Below are 19,924 nucleotides of genomic sequence, written 5' to 3'. Positions count from 1 at the left end.
TAAAACACAACACTGTCCCTCAGTTTGCGGGGCTTTTTGCCTACTTTCCTTTATGGCAAAAGTTTTTCTCCAACAGTGCATTTTAAAAGTCTCCCATTAAAAGTCTGTCTATTGTACGTCTTTGCCATACGTTTCCACACCCCAAGCAAGTAGTCATAAATACTGCCTTACAGTTGTGACATACTGTAGCATTTTAATTTTCTACTTTGTAGATTTTAATCCATCACAGCACATTCCGTCACCCACACTGCGCAGTAACAGTAGATATTTCACCAGCCAAGGGAGAATGAACACAAAGATATTTAGCAGAGACAAAAGCTCTACAGAAATGCCAGCAAGCTAAGGGGAAGGAATGCATGATAAATGAAGAATGCAACCACAGAGATAACTGGTAGGGGCAATGAGCTTTGTGCAGTTCCACTCAAAAGCTGAAAGCTGATTACTTCCGTACAACACACTGGGCAGAATAAGGCTACTATTTTAAAGCAACTAACATGCTTTTGCTAAATAACAGACGACTGTCAGAGCTACTATCCCGGGACAGCAAAACTACTCTTACTGCAATTACCATTCTCTAGTTGGAAGGTTAGTTACCCAAATTTTCTACACTTAATTAAGATCAAACCCCAGCTCACTTCTGATGTTCAGAAATACTGCATTCCATGCAGAAACAAATGTTCAGCATTTCCAGCTGAAAAATGCTTTGCTACTAAAAAAAATTAACCCAGAAAACGCCAACACCTCTTTGCCCCCTCCAAGAAAACACCACTCCATCTTTTCCCTGCAATAACACAGAAGAACAGAATTGTTTTGAAAAACACACCAAAAAGATATGTCAGAAAACTGAACTAAAAACATTGTAATACAATCTTCACAGCATCAGTGGCTCTGCTAAACTAAACAGTGTAAAACTAAACTCTATCATTCTTCTTTCAGCAATTGTCATGAGTCCCTAAACTACCACTGGACTAGTAAGTGCTAAGTGTTAAGTCTATGGCCAAATAGGACACTGACACGTTTATGTTTTGTTCTTTTTATCCCCAATTATTTAACCTTTGTTAGGTAATCGTCACCAGTATTCACATGCAGTATTTACAATGCAGACTTTCATTTAAGTTACAGATCCTGAAGATTTTTGTTTATCTAACATGCTTGCACCAATTTAATTTTTTGAAGCCTGTATTGTGCTCAAATGTGGATAAATTTTCCAAGAATAACAAAATGGTGAACTGCCTATAAAGCTTCCAATTCCTGCCAAGACACATGACAGCATTACACATTCCCCCAAAGAAAAAGTCACTATGATATGGAAAAAAAGAGGCAGAAGCACTGGATTTGTTTTTTTAACCCTTGTTCTGAGAGATGTAAAAAAATGGAAAAATAGACAACACTGAAAAGAAAAAAATTCTAACGATAAAAATTTAAAACTAAGGTAAAGTTGACTATACAGAATCTTCTAAGTGTCAGTCAATATTAATAACAGAATGTTCTATCAGCACAAATTAAAATAATCATAAGTGCATTAAATACTGTGTTCGAGTCATCATCTATACCCACACTTTTGTCCTGAATATGTGGCAAATAGTTTGAAAACAATGGGGTTCAATGAGGTTCCATTAAACTATACAAATAGATAGTACTTTTAAAACAGTACTAAATAAGAAAAGACTACTTCTACAAACTCATGAAAAAACACAGCATGACTGACCTCCACGAGAGAAATCCTTATGATAAGCAACTAGATTGAATGACTTAGTGAATAATTAATCTACTTAAATTAATACTTTTTTTTTCACTTTTATATTTTTTTTTAATCTCAACATTTATTTTTATATACCCTTTTGTTCAGCTCCGAACATCTTCACTTGTCTCACATGAGGTTCTGCATTCTTTCTTCACACTGGGTTCATGACTTCAGTACATTGAACTTAGAACACAGGTATGCAAAGCTTTGGATATACTGACAGACAAGGCTGGTAACTGTAAATTTAAAGACTGTTTATACTGAGGTTTGAGAAGGAGGGTGAAAAAATGTAGAACAGTTTAACTGAACTTCTACAGTTTATACAAGTGTAGAATAGGGCTGACATTTAGCTTTACCTCTGCAAACAAATACAATAATCTTACAATAAAGTCTTATCTTTATTTAAAATTTTATTATCTGTGAATTACTCAATGGTGAGCAAATTAGTCTTTCCAAAGATGTTTCAGTAGGAAGGTCGGTTCCAGCTCTACTTTGAAAATCTTAATCACAAGAGTAAATGTAAAACCCAATAAATTTATCTTTAATTACCTTTTCTTAGCCTCTTCATATTGCCAGTTCAGTCTTACTTTGTCTACAAGTCTTGTTTTGTCATCAAACCCAAACTTGTAGAGTTGAAGAGTGAGGAGAGGGGGAAAAAGAGAGGAACAAATAAAAATTTAAAAACACTCACCATAAAGGGATAAATTAGTCTAATTTACTGGACTCACTAAAAAAACCTCCATGCTTTAACTAGCAATATAATAAAAATCAATGTTATGCTTTAGAAATACAAAACTAATTTATGGCTAAAAGTACAGAAAATAAAAGAGTCCTTTCAATAAATTATAATCCTGGAAATCAAGAGTTAGCAAATTGAATCACTGATGAATAGTCAAAGCTTTTCAAATCTAAAGCTTTTCAAGTCTAAAACACAAAAAGTTAAATATTTTACTACTTAATACAGTTATTTTATGGATAGTTTAATTAGAAGCAATTCAGATTACATTCCCCATATTGTGATGTGTTACCCAACACTTACAGCATTAGTATATTTTAAACATTGGTACAAAAAAATCACCTGATCATTGAAGCAGTTGTAGAATGAGCATTTATGTTACAACTCCTACTGTATACAGTTCTGTTTCTACAGTAATTTCATTCTTAAGGCATTAGCAGTTCCCTCCTCAGAAGTTTGTGTATGGTCTAAAAGTTAAAACCTAAGTCCCTGTGCAAGTGCATTGCTGCATCTCTGGAGTTCTCATGCAGCTGATGGTTTTGCCCTCTTCATCATAACATGGGTAAAAAATCCACCTCTTTTCTACTCACATTTTACAACCAATAATTCAGCAGAAAATTAACATAAATATGTAATTTTATTTTCCTTTACAAAAAGCCTATACCTGATAAACACAATTTTCAGACTGTTCTTGTCTTGGACAGCATTTAATGTGTGCTGTGAATGGGAAAATGTTGCTATGTTCCTTTTGGCAATTTCTTTCAGAATTCAATAATCCCATTCACCACCCATCTGAAAAATGAAATACCATCTACCTAACACTCAAAGACAGCCTAGCAGTAGCTAAGTTTTCTTAGATTCTTGAGAAGTCTATCTTCTTAAAAACACAAGATCTCCTTTGTAGGGACCCTCTGGAGACATCCAACTTGACAACAAGTCCTCAGTGAACAAAGACAACAGAGGATAAATGGGATGATAAGAGCCAATAATTGAGATGATTTCTAACCAAATGTGGATAACATCCAGACTGTAGTACTAACAAACGACAAACAGGTTGTCTTCTTACTTTGGTGTCAATCATCCACAGAAGCAGATGTTTTATTACCTCAGCGGTAATGCGGGATGTGCTCTGCTGGGCTGGCTGAGTCTAGGAGCTGATCTTACCTGCCACTGACCTGTGAACACATCCCTGCATCCCTGTGCCATGCTCAAGCAGCAGAACCACCAAGCCCACAGCTCAAACACTCTGGAACCAATAAGCAAATGCAACTTCCTCACCACCAATGTTGCTTTGTATTTTTCGTTCTGCTCCAGCCACCACCTCTTCAATTAAAACAGGAAATAACAATGTACCACTGTAGTTCAAAACCAGCTAATTTTCTACAGCAAATGTTTCACACAGGAACACATACCTCTCCAGTGATGTCAGTCTGAGAACAAGCATCACAGTGTTGTTGAGGTAAACAGGAGTCACTGAGTGAACTAGAATTGTGCTGCAGATCCTGCAGAGAATCTGTAATACAACAGCTATTCCTGAATCCATCTGTTAACTTGGCCAGACTCTACAGGAGAAGAGATTTTTTTTTAATTAGAAAAAAAATTTATAATACTTTTTAATAACAGAAAACAAAATTATGGAAATTTTATTTAAGAAATATGACTGCTAGCTTGCCCATAGAAGGACTACTTACAGAAAATAAAATTCATTGCAGTGTTACTAACATGTACAGGTTTTGCTTTGAAATAAACCTCCCCTTTTAAAAGATGTATGTAGCAGTAAACAGATTTTAAATTATTTGTTTTAGATCTATGAATGCTTTATCTTCTGTATAGCTTGCAGTTCTTTAAATCTAGCAGCTGTCAACTTCACTTTAGCTGATAGAGAAGACAAATGTGATTCACCTGCCCTTTTGCCATCTTCTTCACAGGTTACATTCCTTAGCCACCACTGTTATCACATCCAACTTGATGAATACCTTGTACTGATTGTACTTTTATGACAGCTGATTTCACCCTTGTGCTCTCTTACCCAAGCTTCACATAGTTAAGAGATATTTTACACATTGGGTTAAGCAAGGGACATCACTGAAATGTCTAGACAATGACACAAACTGTCAGGGTAAAGCAGAAACTCAAGCAGTCTTTAAGGGCAAAGGGGAATACAACAGAATCACACAAAATCCTAAAAATAACTTTTCTGACAATATAAGCTTGGTTGACAGACTCAAAAAAAAAAAAAATAATCCGTCCTCTCACCAGAAGATGAAGGACAATCTAATGTGGAAAAAAAAGTCAGAAATTTGAAGAGCTGTAGCAATTTATTAATCATAACATAATCAAACAATCTTGTTCTAAAAATACAGAGTAAAAAAAAAAACAAAAATCTCTAAAACTGCTTAGTCCAGTATCTGAACTACAGAATCAGAGACAAATCCAAAGCACTGCATCGGGAAAAGGCTGACCCTCAGGAATCTCAGTGGCTCTTACCACTGGTGATTTGCAACAAGCCCAGGTTACTGCCCATATCTAATTATCAGGAGATTTCTCAAAGTGCAGTTTAAAAAGGATAACACAGCAATGCTGCTTTTTCTTACAACAAATTCAACTAATGGAGTCCAGAAATGAACCTGTGTAACAAGTGTTGGCTACTGACAGGAACAGCAAGGCCACTCTGAAGATGAAGGCATCTGGTTTCAGAGCCTAGGAAGCATCTCATAGGATGGAACTGCAGTAGGCCTGAAACTGGCCAGAAAAAGCACCTTCTTCTGGTGGCCTCCATTTCCATCATACATGGTCATAGAATCATAGAATCATAGAATCAGATGAGTTGGAAAGGACCCCTGAGATCATCAAGTCCATCCTTTCACTCTCATATACCAGTCTCTCCCTCAGGCCAGCCTCCACTGGAGATGAAAAAGAGGGAAAACACAAAATCTGGTATAGGATGAATAAACAAGTAGGTTTCTGGCTACAAGGAAGGTTCCTGTGTTCCTCCCTGACACCCCCTAAGGTGGAGAAAGGAAAGGCAGAGTCACAGGTACACACCACATGTCAGAGAGCAGGTACTGTTCCCTCCTCAGTCTCTCTCTGCTCTTACTACAGGGTCTGAGTGGGGCTGGGATTTCATGCTCAGCATTTGCAGGGATGGAGGACAGTGCAGAGCAATGCCAGACATGCCAGTCACCAGTTGCCTCCAGAAACCTTACTTGTCCTGGATCCTCCAAAAAAGCCAGCTCTTCTGCCACCTCCCAATTGAACTGAGCCATCTTAATATGAAGGACAAACAAAATATTTTCTTCTCAGTTCTATGACAGCAAAATTCAATTTCAAGTTACATTGCCAAGAAGTCCCTAGCTAATGTCCCTTTATTCTCCAAGACTTGCTCTGAAACGAACTGCTCCACACCATGGAAAAAAGAAGTGTCTTTTACTTTATGAAAACTGCAGACTCCCGTCTAACTTTCTTCTTCAAAACTCATTAGAAATCACCCAGTCAAGTCTCTTGTTGTATGGAGGATGAAGGGGGATCCCTAATGGGTTTGTAACATGGAAATAATAATTTCAGATCATGGCCTCTTCCCACTAAAGCATGGCCAGTGAGATTGACTAATAGGTTAGACAGGAACTGCACTCAAGGTTTCAGAAAGCCTGAGGTTTCTCCCAAATAAATTATGTCCCATCTGCCCTCTTTGGTTAACACATATTATGTTACAGGTATGTGCAATGCCACAGATCCTGATGCTAGAATTTAAATCTAAATTTTTGCCTGTACTTCAGTTACTGCATACCCTCCTGGTATGCTCCTGACACCCTCCAGCATTCTCCCTGGTAGTTAATGAAGGGCTGCTTGGCTGCTGGTCAGGCTTTCTGTCTGGGCACAGTTGCTGAACCCTGGTCACTAATTAAAAATTACAAAGCATTTGACAGGTGGCAATCACCAAGTAGCATCACATTAACTTACATCTATTGCACAGGTGACTATGCCCTAGGGCAAGTGTAAATGCCTTGAGTCCTTATAGTTGGGTGAATGAAAACACAGCCACCAGCAATCCTAACATGGAAAATTACAACCCATATTAGCATACTTTTAAACAGAAAAAATTTACATAAATTGCTAGGAGTAATTTCCTCCCCAGCTCTATGGGGGAATCCATCTTTCATCTAGAGTTTAGGAACTGTTTATTGCAGTCCCACAGAAACTACCAGAGAGTCTACTGTTAATGTGAAGTTCTAGGCACAGCAGCCCAGACTTACACAAAAAGAGATAAACAAGCAGTGTCATTTCATCATTGCCTCTTACCACCTGATGTGGTAGCTCTCTGCACAATTTCAGTGCAGTTCCTATCTAACCTATTAGTCAATCTCACTGGTACCAAAAAGAAAGGAAAAAAACAACAACAACAACAACAAAACACAAAAAGCAAATTCCTGTGCTTCCCAAGGATAAAGGAGATATTTTAAAAGCACATGCACCTGGAACAGAAAAAAGTATGACAGAGATGGGAAGTAGAGACAAACAAATTGCTTTCAGGAACCTAACCATACACCTTTATTATTCAATCTTATATAAAAATTTCACCCACTGTTTTGGAGCACTGACACTGCATGTTTGGCTTTATTTGTAACCACAGCATTCAGTTTAAATCTGACCACCCTCTCCTTTCCTCGTCAACCTTTTCTCCCACACAACTAAATCTAATTATCGTATTTCTACAGCAGCTACAATTTTCCAAGCACCTACACAAGACTGAGTCACTTCTACTATGTTTAGTTCTGTTGTTTACAATGGCCCCGTCTATTTCCTTTCTCTGAAATAAATCCCCATCTTTTTACACAATACTTCAAACTCCTCTATTAACAAATTTCAAACCAAAAAAAGATTTCATAACAAAGTTTGTTTTACCAGCAATAGCTTTAAAATGTAGCATTTTCAAGGACAAAACTATTTCAATATTGACAGTAAATTAAAAATCAAATTCTGAACTCATTAGGAAGATATTTAAAATAGATTTGTCCTTGTTAGACAAAGTTAAATAAATCCAGAACAATAATCTTCAAGTAATTATAAAAAGAAAAAGCACAGATAACTGTGGTGACAACAAAGGTAATTTTTTGTCAACATTAAAAAAAAGTATGAGGCAGAGAGCTGGATATTTTTGCAGAAGTTGGCAGAAATACAGAACTTTTACAACTGTAGATGTTGCAACTATGGCATTTAATTCCTTATTACTACTGCAACAAAACATAGAGAACTGTTTTGCATGCTACACTCGTGTGGGAAGCTATTTTCTAGATTGTCCTGGACTATATGTCTATTACCGGATGCTATCACAACAGATTCATTAAAAAAACGATACTTCCTAGACTCATATTTCCTGCATTTCACGTAGACCCATGAAGAAGGATGAAACACTTTTCACTTTTGCTTCTGTCTTGTGCAGCCTCTGCATTCTGGTTCTGTGAGTATTGCCCAATCCTTCATGCCAAGCTCGATCCCAGACTTCTAACTCCCTCAACACTCTATTTAAAGAAACTGCAAATGCACCTAAGGTTGGGTTAACATATATGATTTTCAGCATCTCAGTGTTTATGGCTGAATTTACTGCCACTGAGGGCCAAAAACGTTAGGAAAAGACGGGGGCGGGGGGGGAAATGTATTAGGGGAGTGAAAACAAGGCCAGTAGTTAAGTTGCTCCAAGATCTCACATTTAAGTCTTTATATCACCAGTTCGTTTCCTAAAATGTGTGTTACCGTATCCACAAAGAACTGCCTTTCTAATAATTTCTTGCTAGCCAGGCATGTGGCAGGCTGAGAATCACTTTAAAACTTGGCCAACCCAAAATATCAAATATGTTAAAAGCTGCCAAGGCAGAAACTTTTCACAGCAACTTAAGTGTTCTGTCTACTTGAACAAGGATTTGTGGTCCATCAAATGACCTCTGTGTAATGCTTTGGGTACAGAATAATTGTATAACTATGGAAATTAATTATATGTAGATTATAAGCTACCCATATCATTTAACAATTAAAACAAAAAAAAAAAAAGAAAAAAATTCAAAAAACTACTGCAGAGAAAACTGAAAGAAAATGTTTGAGTAGCAATATTTAGTACAGTTCCAAAACTTTAGATAACAAATGTCTTTTTCCATACAGATGTTTGAAGACTGGGTGAAGAGAATTGTCCTTATGACCTCTCTGTATCTGCAGCATATTTTACCAAGTCTGTATTGAAGTCCCTGTGGTGGCACAGGCTCATTTTCCTTTGATCAAGCCCCTACCACATTAATAACACAGACACACAACTGAGAGCTCAAAGTGGGATGCAGAATCCATTCAAAAATTAGACCACTACTCAGGCATGTATCTCCCCTCAATCCTCATGCTCGGACTCATTAAATAATTTTAAGGTTTCGTTTTGGTTTCTGTATACACTGTATTTAATCATAATCTTTAGGGTTTTGCAAGAACATTTTAAATTAACATGTGCTTTGATGTGGGTACATCAGAGTTTAGGGCAAAAAGTGACATTGTAACATAGAGATCCAGTTTTGTGAAATACTTAGAAAAGGAAAAACATGGTTGACATGGTAAGCATTTTAACACATGAATTCTCAAACTTACTTCATTATAGGTAATACAAAGAGACATTAAACAAAATGAAAAACAAATATTGCAAAACAAATATTTTCTTTTTTTTTTAATTCAGCACAGGTTCTCCACAGCAGCCTTAGACATAGCAACAATGGAAAACTATATTCAATAAAGACATTTATCTAAATGTAACTTAGGTAACTACATTACCTAAGACAAAAATACAAAATGTATATAAAAATCTGAGTTCACACCATAGAAAATTACTACTTACCTTTTTTGAGCTGCTTGATATTGGTAAATATCAAACAGAAAAATCAGACTTCATTACTTAAACTTGGTAAACCCAATGCAATCCCTAACAAGAAAACAGCAGTAGGTAACTGCTATTTAGCAGCTATTTGTTCAGTAGCATATTTTTACCTGCATAAGGTCCTGCCTTTCTTTTTCACCTGTGCATATAGCTTTCTTTATGGTTCGAAGTTCACTCATTATAGCTTGTGCTTCATCCAGTCTGTAATTTGTATGAGCATTTGACATCTTACGATCAATCCTGTTCAAAAGATTAAGACAAATTCAGGAATTTTCACACAATTAGAAAACACACAGACTTCTTAAGACCGCTTGCTTCTTCATGTTCCACTTCATTTCCAGGAATAAAATTATATTCTGTTCAGAACTAAGCACTCAGTGCCAAGTCCACTCTAAAGACAAAGCAAAGCAATTATCTACCGAGGTTCTTCAGAAGCAACAAATTTCCTCAGTTTAATGTCCTAACACAGAGCTTTCTGTGGGCAATGTCTGTGGCCTATTTCAAGCAACAAAAGTAAAATCAACCTAAAACTAACCTACATGGTTGTAACTCAAAAGATAAGGTAGCAGTCTAGCTGTCACATTTTCCATGCAGCACTACACATTGCAGCATCTCTTCCAGGACTTTTATCTGATCTTGCTTTAGAAGTTTCTAGCATGCTTTCCTGCTCTTTAAGGATCTTTGAGTATCTTTTCTATAAGACATCATAATCCTGCACTGAAAAACACGACCCGGGACTATCCCAGAAGATTTTAAATGTAAACTCGGCAAAGAGCAAGAGTACTAATATGACATAAGGTTGAAGTACTACTAATGTTTCCATCTTGACATAAAAGACTCAAGTGGAACATTCTACTGGTTGAGTTTTCAACCTTTTTTCCAGAAATTCTCAACAGTAAAGGACAACATATCAGGATGCAGAAGCATAATGCAGTGTACCATCTTGATAATTTGCTTAGATTTATAGATAAAGAACAAGACCAGAGAATTTAGGAGAATAATCATTTGGTCCTGGATTTACAACAAATGGCTATAGGGTTTTAACAGGTTTTACGGATTGTCCACAGCAATTAGTAAAAATCATGTTAATTTCCAGTTAAAATATTAAAAACTCAATTTTCCTGTTAATCTAGCATAGGAAGTGTGCATGTAGAAAAAAGGAGGTACGTGTAATGGAGCTTAAGCCAATGCTCAGAGTAAACATCTTCAGGAAAAGGTGTATCTGTTTAACAGAATTAAAGATAAAAACATACAATGCTCATTACAAATGGGAGCCAGTTTTTAAAAATATGTAGAAGGAGAGGGCATGGTATACATATAGGACAAGAATACCCAAACTGTATTTAAAATATTGAGAATAACTAAAAGTTTCAAGGTAGGTATTATATCAAGCTAAGAGTATCAACAACAGTCAGCATGTTCTGCCAGTTCAATACAGTGAAATTCCACTTGCATCAGATTACTTGCTTTAAAATTAAAATATTAAAATGAAAAATCAAAAGGCTTGAATGAAAATCCTGTGGTTTTATTGTGCAGCTCACAATACTTAGCAAAAAAAACACAGGTTGGGTTTCTATGGCTTTGGTTTGATTTGTTTTTTTCAGATAGTTCCTGCTTTTGGAGACAACACAAAATAAGTCTGAATATCAAGGTTTCAACTTAAACAAAATTTTTGTCACGTTACAAAAGAAAATATATAAACTTTTATGATTATTGGTTCAAGAACAAGAAATGTCATGTGGATTAAAGTTGGGGGTTTTGTTTGGTTGGTTTTGTTTTCCTTTTAATCTTCACTAATTTTTAGTTAAAGTCCTGAAAAAATAAAACTATGGTAAAACAACTAATCCAATTCACTAAAAATCCAATTCACAAAAATCCAATTTCATCCAAACATTGGACACAAAAATGCCTCATTATACTGTTTGCTAGGACCGAGGTGGCATTTCAGGAAAAGGAAATTATTTAATTTCAACCAGATTTTTGTCCAGTAATCCACATATTCATGTTCCTGGACGTCACTTTGGAGCCCAGCTTATGAATCAAAATTTGTTTAAGGAAAGAATCGGAAATACTGCCAGAAGGATTTAGGCTTAAATCAGTATTGCTGTCAACCCAAACTGACTTAAGTAGCTTACAAAATTACTTGTAATTTATTGTCTTTTGTTTTTTTCCTTTTTTCATAAAGATCTATTTTTGAAAGGCATGGAGTTAATAGCAGTCTTCCATTTTATTAATGAAAAATAGCATGATACAAATATAGATCAGACCTTTATATGAATAGAAAAAATATTCAACTAATACACAAAAATACGTGTTTTCTGAGGAAGATGTTTCTAGGAGACATAGACTATTAATATGCTTCAGCCCTATAGGGTAGATTCTGTGTTCCCCATTTTCCTCCACATGCTCTCAAACACACAGGACTCCCCCCATCCTCACCAAAGCACAGGTCTGTACTTGAGTTAAAATCTGATTCTAACGCTTTTGTCAGGTCTCCTATCCTCTAAATTAGTCTGTAGCTACAAATTGTTTAGCCAGTCTTAATTCCCTGTCACTTCCAACTTCTCACAGTGTTCACTCCGCTCTCATGACCAACTGGCCAATTTTCATTTCCTTTGTTGCTAAACGCCTTCTTCCTCCAAAATTCCTGCTGGGGAGCAGAAGGGTCACTGAAAACACAGGGGAGGAGGAACTGCTGCCAGGCCAGAGGAAGGAATTTGTTCCAGAAAGGGCTCATATTTAACCCTGCAACTCTGGACTGTGACAGGATCAGACACACCTTGGGGCAAAGGCTCTGGCAGAGGCTGCGGAACACCATCCCCTGCAGGGAGTGGATCTCTTCAGGCTTTTAACAGTGAGCTCTACAAAGTCTCCAATGGACAAACACAAACTTTGATGTCCAAAGGTTTATCACAACATTGCCAAATATAGATGAAACTGTAGAAAGTACAGCCCTGATAAAAGCAGTATTACAGAGACTGAAATTTTGACTGAATTGAAGTCGTAGAGGTATTAAAAAATCCTTCAGTCCTGTCTCCTCCCCACAAAACCCCACTTCTCTATAGTTGTTTTGTGGTTTTGTTTTCTTTTTGTTCTCTTTAAAGATGGCTAAGCCATTTTATAAAAATTAAAAAGAATAGAAAACAAAACACAGTCCAAGGCAGACACTGCACATGGAAAATGTCAATGCAAGAGATTTGTATTTAACAAAGGCATTTGAATTAGAGAGCAACATAAGTTGATGGAAATATAGAGGAACCTAACCACTATCATCACAAAAGTTGTCTCTTCTCTGGGAACTATGCCCAGGAAAGGTTGCACAGGGAGTCACATGGCAGCAGGTTTCAATACCTGCTCATAATGCCATTCTGGTAAGACTTTCAAAGCAAACATTCAGCCAGATGTTAAGCCCCAAGTGTGACAGCTCCCAATATTGTTCTTGGCTTATCCTTGAAATAAAGTGATGAATATGGCTGTAAAAAACCTGAACAGGATGCATGCCATTTGCAGTCTGGCCATTACTTGAAGATTTGACCTAGCACAAAAAGGAAGAATTACACAGACCAAAAATTTAGGAAACATAACAGAAGTGGGAAATGTCTGAGGTGCAATAACCTTTAAAAAAGTGGGAGGGAGAGGCAGAAATCAGCATTATTGTTTTAAAGAAGGAGCAATCAATATTTTTTTAGACTATACACTTACTTTGAGGATATGCAAAAACTAAACTACTTCAGCCTTGGTACTTGACCCTTCTCTCCCGACAAATTCAAGAGTTAGGGTAGAGATCACCCAGGGAAAAGCTAGAGCACAGTCAGGCTTTTAGCCTGATTTGCCTACTGACTACACAAGGAGAAAAACTCCTCTCTTCAGTTTTCAGTGCAAGTACTCTCCAAATTGGCTCACTTTCTAGTAGAAGCAAAATACTCAAAAGAAAGCATGTATCTCACCAGAAAGGAAAATAAAAAAATTACTTAAAGACACAAACCAAAAACAAAACCACAAGTCTCTTTCACAAGCGAAGAAGTCACTGCAGAGAGCAGAGCTCAGCAAGGCACAAACACAGAGAAATTCACTGCAACTCCAGACAACACACAGGCAAAAGGTTCTCCCCAGCTTCAGCAAGTGCAACCCAGTGCACGGATGGGACAGAATGTGACTGTACCAACAGCAGCAATGGCAGCAACGAAGCTTCACATTGTCACGCTTGAACTTTTAAACTAGATGATTAGAGTGACCCATTGATGAATCAGATATGCTTTAAAATAATTCCTCTCCTGAATGTCTCTCCTATAACCCCATCCTATAGCATGGGCAACTTGACTTGGGCTATATCCAAGGTTAACATTTGTATTCTTAATCATTTGCAGACTTTACTTCTCAAAAAGTTGCACTACTTTGCTGGACTATCTTAAATGAATTATACTAATTAAAACAATCTTGAGTTTCAAATGGCCTTCAAATACTTTCATCATTCTAGTCAAGTGGTTAGTCCTTTTATAAAACAATTGAACCTATACCCTTCAAATAACCCAAAAACCAGAAGAAGGAAAACAAATAAAGAAAGTAGAAAAGGCAAGGTAATTCTTACTCAAAGAAAATATGAGTAAGAATCTTAATACAAAATTGCATTCGTTCTGTTACTGCTTACATATTTAGGTCATCATATTGAGACACTGACTATACATAAAATATTACTTAGTATATCGAAACAGCAAATACACCTGAGTGCTTTATTTTACCAGTTTTCAGTTAATACCACACATTAACAATTCCCCTAAGTACATATAAATTCTTCAGTAAAATCATAGTTATGCCTGAAAATCATTACATTATATCTGCAAATAAAGAATTTTGGTTGAACAAGTTTACTTTTATGAAACTTTTCAAATGCTTTATAAAACAAATCGCCTTGTAACTGATTAAAGAAAAAACAAAACAAAACAAAAATCAAAGATACCAAAAATATGAAGTGCCTAGGTTACTCCCTCTTCTTTAAAGGTAAAATCTTAGTTATACTGTTTTGTTATTGTAGTACCAATCAAAACCAAAGTTGGAAAATAAGCCAGCTTAACTGCTCCAGGATCCCTGGAACTCTGTCAGAATTCCTGAAGTGAAAGTGTGAGCCCATGCTTTTTAGCACCAATGCAATAAATCCAAAGCTTCAAAATATTTCTGCAGATACTGTACTTATGCTGTAAAACGCATTAGACATGCAACAGCTCCAACACTTGCAGGAAGCTCCTGCGTTAGGCAGTTCGTTCATATGCATGCTGGAAAAAAGGCCAAGACTTCTAAAGGCACAGTCACATATCCAAGGCAAATCCAAGTGCTGTTCAAGCTCTTGGTCTAGCCCCTGGCCTTGCTGAACAGATCTGCAAGTCGCAAGAATCTGTGTTTACCTGCCATCTTCTCTATGGCCTGGCAACCTCTCACCCTATCCCAGCAGGAATCCTGTGTATGTGCTACATGTGTAGGTGACTAAACAGCACACAGATGGAAGTCACTCAGTTCTCAACTGATGTCCTGCTGGAAGAGTGGCAGGGAGAGTGTCACCACACCATTTCACATCCTTTGACACCACTGAACACACAGCAAACAGGTCACGGGCTGCCTAATAGCCCTGGGAGCAGTGGGATATTGCCTGAGTTTCCTTTCCTTGCTGGGAGGAGACAAGGGGTCACATTTACATGCAGTCATTTTGCACACATGTAGCAAAATCCAAGCTCCCACAGACCACCAGATTTACAGTACAGGCACAAATCAGCTACACTGTGCAGAAGGAGATGGCCTGATTGCCAGGTAAAAGGAAGCAGCAGTGTTGTGGTGTACACTTTTTCCCCCAGGAGAAGTACTGTGCCCAGCCAGAAAGCCTTGGCACTGCTACAGGAAAACTACTCCACAGCATGGTGCTTTGGGCTGTGCTCCAGGCAGTAGATATTTCCAGAAAACATTTGGAAAGTATTTTAAAAATCTAATTCCACTTTGACAATATCTTCAGGAAGAGTTTAAGAACATGGCCTATAAAACTATTCTTGCATGTGAATCTATGAAATCACCACTCCAACCAATTCTGTCCAACACTTCTTCCATCCTTTCACATTGCTCTCACCCTGCATCATTATCACAGTAGAAAGTCTGAAGCAAAGCATTTAACTTTTTCTTTTTGGCAACATATTTTCTAAGAAATTAATTGCAAGACAAATTTTTTAAAACACATAATAATAATAATGATAATAATAAAATAATTCTTCCTCCCCCAAACTCTTAACTTACTCTTGTAGAGTTTCCACTCCTTTTTCTTTATATTGCAGCTCCTGCTTCATCTGTGCCAATTCCCGTTTTAGCCTAGAAAGCTGAAAATAAAATAAAGTAATAATATGCAACAGAAGCTTCCATAAAAAATAATTGGGTTTAAATATAAAATTTTAAGCTACTTCAAAAAACTCAAAGTGATAAGTTTTCTTGTTTTTTTGCTTTAAAATCTTCATTAAAATAACAGGACTTTCTAAAATATCATAAGATCCAATCAAACAGTAGTCACAACAGTCAACTTTTAAAGTATCAATTTCCTCATTCTATCATGTTTTTATCTCCAATAGCTTATGCTAACAGCATGTTTCAATCCATAGAACTTTTCTTCTCCCTTCGTAGTAGAGACACATTTCAACTCTCTTCATCTCTTTAGTCAACTTTTAAAAAGCCTGAACATTCAATGCTGGTAATTTTTCCATCTGGGAAAACAAAGTTACTGGCAGCAGAACTGGTCTGTGTGAGGGGTTTCACAGCAGTTATGGTATCCAGGACTGTCAGAGTCCCACCATGCTGTGTAGCCCTCCCCCTTCCCCATTTGTTCTTGCCCTTTTCCTCAAAACTCATGGCACCAGCCTCTAAAACACCCCCATACCCTCACCAACTCTTTTAAACACAAGTTCACCAAAAGTAAAATGAAAAAATGCACCACTTAACATCATGTACACAAACACTTTACAGTGCATATTTCATTCTATTTCCTGCAACAACTCAATGCCTATGCACACATTTGGTTGAACATATTATCCCATTCACTTATTAGGTCTTTTTGTTTTAAGATGGAAGAAAAGAGGGAAATAGTCACATAAGTGAAGACCTTGTTTATTTTCTTTAAATAAATAAGAAATAAGGTTTATTTTCTTGTTTAGAATATGCTGACATTTAGAGTATGTAAAACAAGCAAACACTAGTCAAGCATGTAGTAAATATATACAGATAGAATAAATGCCTTTGGAGGGTGGTGAACGGGATTTATTTTCAGAGGCACTCATGTGAAAAGTGGTCACTACAACAAAAATGGAACACTATCCTGCAAAGAGAAGCATTTTTTTAATTATTTTGCGAGCTGAGTGCCTGGTATGCTAAAAACCATTTTATCCCTTAAGAAAAAGAAAGGTATTGTTTTTAAATAGGTTCTAGAGCTTAATATTATAAACTGCTTTTTATAATTGCTTATGACTTTTACATCAATTTGCTTGAAACCAATGTGCAATATTTATCTCTGTGCTAAAGCACCATGAGAAAAATTCAAGAAGTCAACTATTTTTCCTTCAGCAAACATGGTACCAAAACCATGATCCTAGTGTTTTTTTAAAAATATATAAATATATAAGTATGGAACATTTTTATTACAGAACTACTTACCACTGTCAGAATACTTGAACCCCTACCCCTCAAAAAGGAGCTCTGGCCAAATCAGCTAAAAAATTCTATTTGGCCAACAGGTCTACTGAATTGTGAAGAGATTTCCAAATAAGTGGCTAAATCTAGAGTTCAGTGAAACCTCACTGAAAATGGGTAAATGGTATGAAAAGAGTGGGCTTGAACTGCATTTAATAACGAAAGAATTTCACTGCAGATTATTTACTACTTGTGGCAGTCGCACAGAGAAAGCAATTTCTGGAAGCCTGGCTGAGCTTGCCTCTGACATCTGTGACAAAAGTGTTTATACTTGTAACACGGAAAAAGCATTACTTCGCAAGTCAGTGAAACACAGTTAATGTAGAGTCCTTTTAACAGAACAACAGGTTGGAATAAAAAAGCAGTTTTTTAATACCATATTTCTAAAAATGTATGCAACTTTCAGTGTAAATGCTAAAGGAAAACAGTCTCCCTCCCTTCCCTCATGCGTAATTTTTACAAAATTAAAAAAGATTACTCACTCTGTCACGACGGCTGGCTATTTCTGCTTTAATCTGATATGGGTCATATTTGGTATTAGTTGAAAATCCAGAGAATGCTAAACAGATAGAAAACAACATTTCACTTTTTTTTTTTTTTGCCCCCCTCCCCCTTCTTTAATATACTGGTTAAGATGTGGCACTACTTTAATAAACAGTTGCATTAATTCTTTGAGTTACAAGTCATTAGGCTTTAAAATAATCCTCTGTGCTAAAGTACAACTGAAGATTTCCATTTGGCCCACCTGAAACTTTTTTTTTTGTCCTGAACAACAACAATAATTGCATATAGCAGCACCGCATATTCCTAAAAGCAACTAACTTTTATGACTGGATGGTGGCATTTACTGATGCAAGGAATTTGTGTAATATTAACAATTGATAGCTGCTTTCCAAGTATATTGAATTAACAGTATGATAGGGACTAATGTTTTAAAAAAAACCAATTGCCAGAACAAAATTACATCAGCTAGGAAGAAAAGTTGCCTCCTAAAGCAACAGTGTAGGGAATCAACATACAAATCAAGCTCTGGCAAGTGAGCTCTCGGCACAGTGTATCTGGAGGCAGGCAATGATTTCAAGCTGTGCCATTACAAGCTAAAGCCTAGACAGATGAAGTAAAGGTCCTAGAGGAGGCTGGGCAAGAGCAACCATGATTTATAGAGTGAGCCACTCAAGGCAGCACTGGCCCACTGAAAAATGCCTGGTATGTGAGTGGATGGGGTTGTGCTGCCAGACCTTCCATCTTTTTGCAGAGCTGAAAGCTGCTGCTTTGAAACCCATATCGGTGGCTGCGCTGCAGCGCGCCTTTTGACTCTTGAAAGACTACTGCAACACCAAGGTCACGTCAAGCGTGCAGGAACCTGCCAAAATGGGTAGTCATGCCTGGACTAATTCTCTAAATCCAGGATTTTCTACAGATTTTTTTTTTTTAAGCAGTGCTGATCACAACTGAGTCACAAAACTGCTGCATGGGCACCTCCCTGCCAACCCACGGCTGCTGAGCTCACACCACCTCCCACTCATGAGCATACGACACTGAGTCAATGGCAGCACCCACAAGTAAAGTGGAGGAAAACACTTTGTGAAGTTTTAGTTCTTTCAATGCAACAACTTGAAACGAGTGGTAGTGGAGGCAAGGATATTCACAATATAAACACCCAACTCTGGCCATGTAATTGCACTCAAATTAGAAGCCTACTATATCTGCACAGTAAATGGAGAAGCAAGCATCCCACAGTGGAGTGGAGGAGTCAAATTAAGAAAAACAAGTGGAGAAGAAGCCTCTGGGAATCTTGAGTTGACAGCACAATTAATCCTCAAGGGGAAATTAAAAAAAAAATTTTAAAAAAAAATCATCTGGCTAAATCAGCTCACCCCATTTTCACAAAACAGATGCATATGACCTTAAACCAACATAAAATATATTAACACATCTGTAGAAAATTATTTTTTCACCTCAGAACAAGTGGAAGATTTTATTTAAATGCTCTTACAGAGTCTCATTATCAATTCCAGATATACCTAAAAAAACCAAAACTATCAGAGACTATTGAGAAATCTAAGTCAATTGACACAGCATTTCCATTTGTTACAGAAAAGCTCCAATTTTGTCATCTGAAGCCATATTTTGTAGCCATTCCAAGTAACTTGTTTTCCCAAGAACTTCAAAAATATGAAAAACAGGTTATATTCTTCTAGTATATTTTCATCTTCAAGAGAAGTTTCTTTCTGTATATTCACCTGAGAAATAATTCAACAAAATATTACATAGAACTATTGCAAATTTTTTTAAAAACAAAAAGCCCACGTTCCTAGAAAATTATTGCAATAAATGTCTATTGTGATTTTACAATCTCAAAAAATACTGATGACACTGTCTTTTATCTTATTCCAAGTCTTTAAACAGGTGAACACACTGTAAACAATAATTTCTTTTAAAAATTTCTTTCTTAGTAAGAAAAAAATCTTAATACTTCTTAAGATTGAACATAACAAGAAGAAATAAAACTAGTCAAAACTGTTCAGTTGTGTCACAAACTAAGTCACAGAATACATGTATTTAAAACTAAGCAAAAAGATGAGAATCCCAGTTCAACAGTAACAGAGTACTTGGTCCAATTCATCTGGGACACTTCAGCCCTAAAAACACTATTTATTCAGGATTTTGGCATATATATGAATTACCTTGGATTAATAAATACCAGTGGATCAGTAGCTAAACACTTCCATCCATGCGTCTGCTTTAGGTCTCCCTCCACAGTAAGGTTTCTTGAACATTTTCAGAAAAGGTTAAACCAGAGTTTCCCATTCTTACCAAGTACTTGTCA

At 36.7% G+C, this 19,924-nt stretch overlaps 1 protein-coding gene across 1 annotated transcript in view; it reads right to left on the bottom strand.

Annotated features, from left to right (window-relative positions):
- WWC3 (WWC family member 3) overlaps positions 1–19,924 on the bottom strand; it is a 96,580-nt gene that overhangs the window by 35,165 nt on the left and 41,491 nt on the right. Inside the window, exons 4-8 of the mRNA XM_050332040.1 lie at positions 17,577–17,653; positions 15,658–15,737; positions 9,495–9,624; positions 3,893–4,042; positions 2,294–2,367 (exon numbers count right to left, since the gene is read on the bottom strand). Coding sequence (XP_050187997.1) covers positions 2,294–2,367; positions 3,893–4,042; positions 9,495–9,624; positions 15,658–15,737; positions 17,577–17,653 — 511 coding nt within the window. The remainder of the gene's footprint in view (positions 1–2,293; positions 2,368–3,892; positions 4,043–9,494; positions 9,625–15,657; positions 15,738–17,576; positions 17,654–19,924) is intronic.

Source organism: Myiozetetes cayanensis, unplaced genomic scaffold (genome assembly GCF_022539395.1).
Source record: "Myiozetetes cayanensis isolate MyiCay16 unplaced genomic scaffold, myiCay2020 scf5-8, whole genome shotgun sequence".
Lineage (NCBI taxonomy): Eukaryota > Metazoa > Chordata > Aves > Passeriformes > Tyrannidae > Myiozetetes > Myiozetetes cayanensis.
Note: the sequence above shows the minus strand (reverse complement) of the source record. Positions and strands in the feature narration are given on the sequence as shown.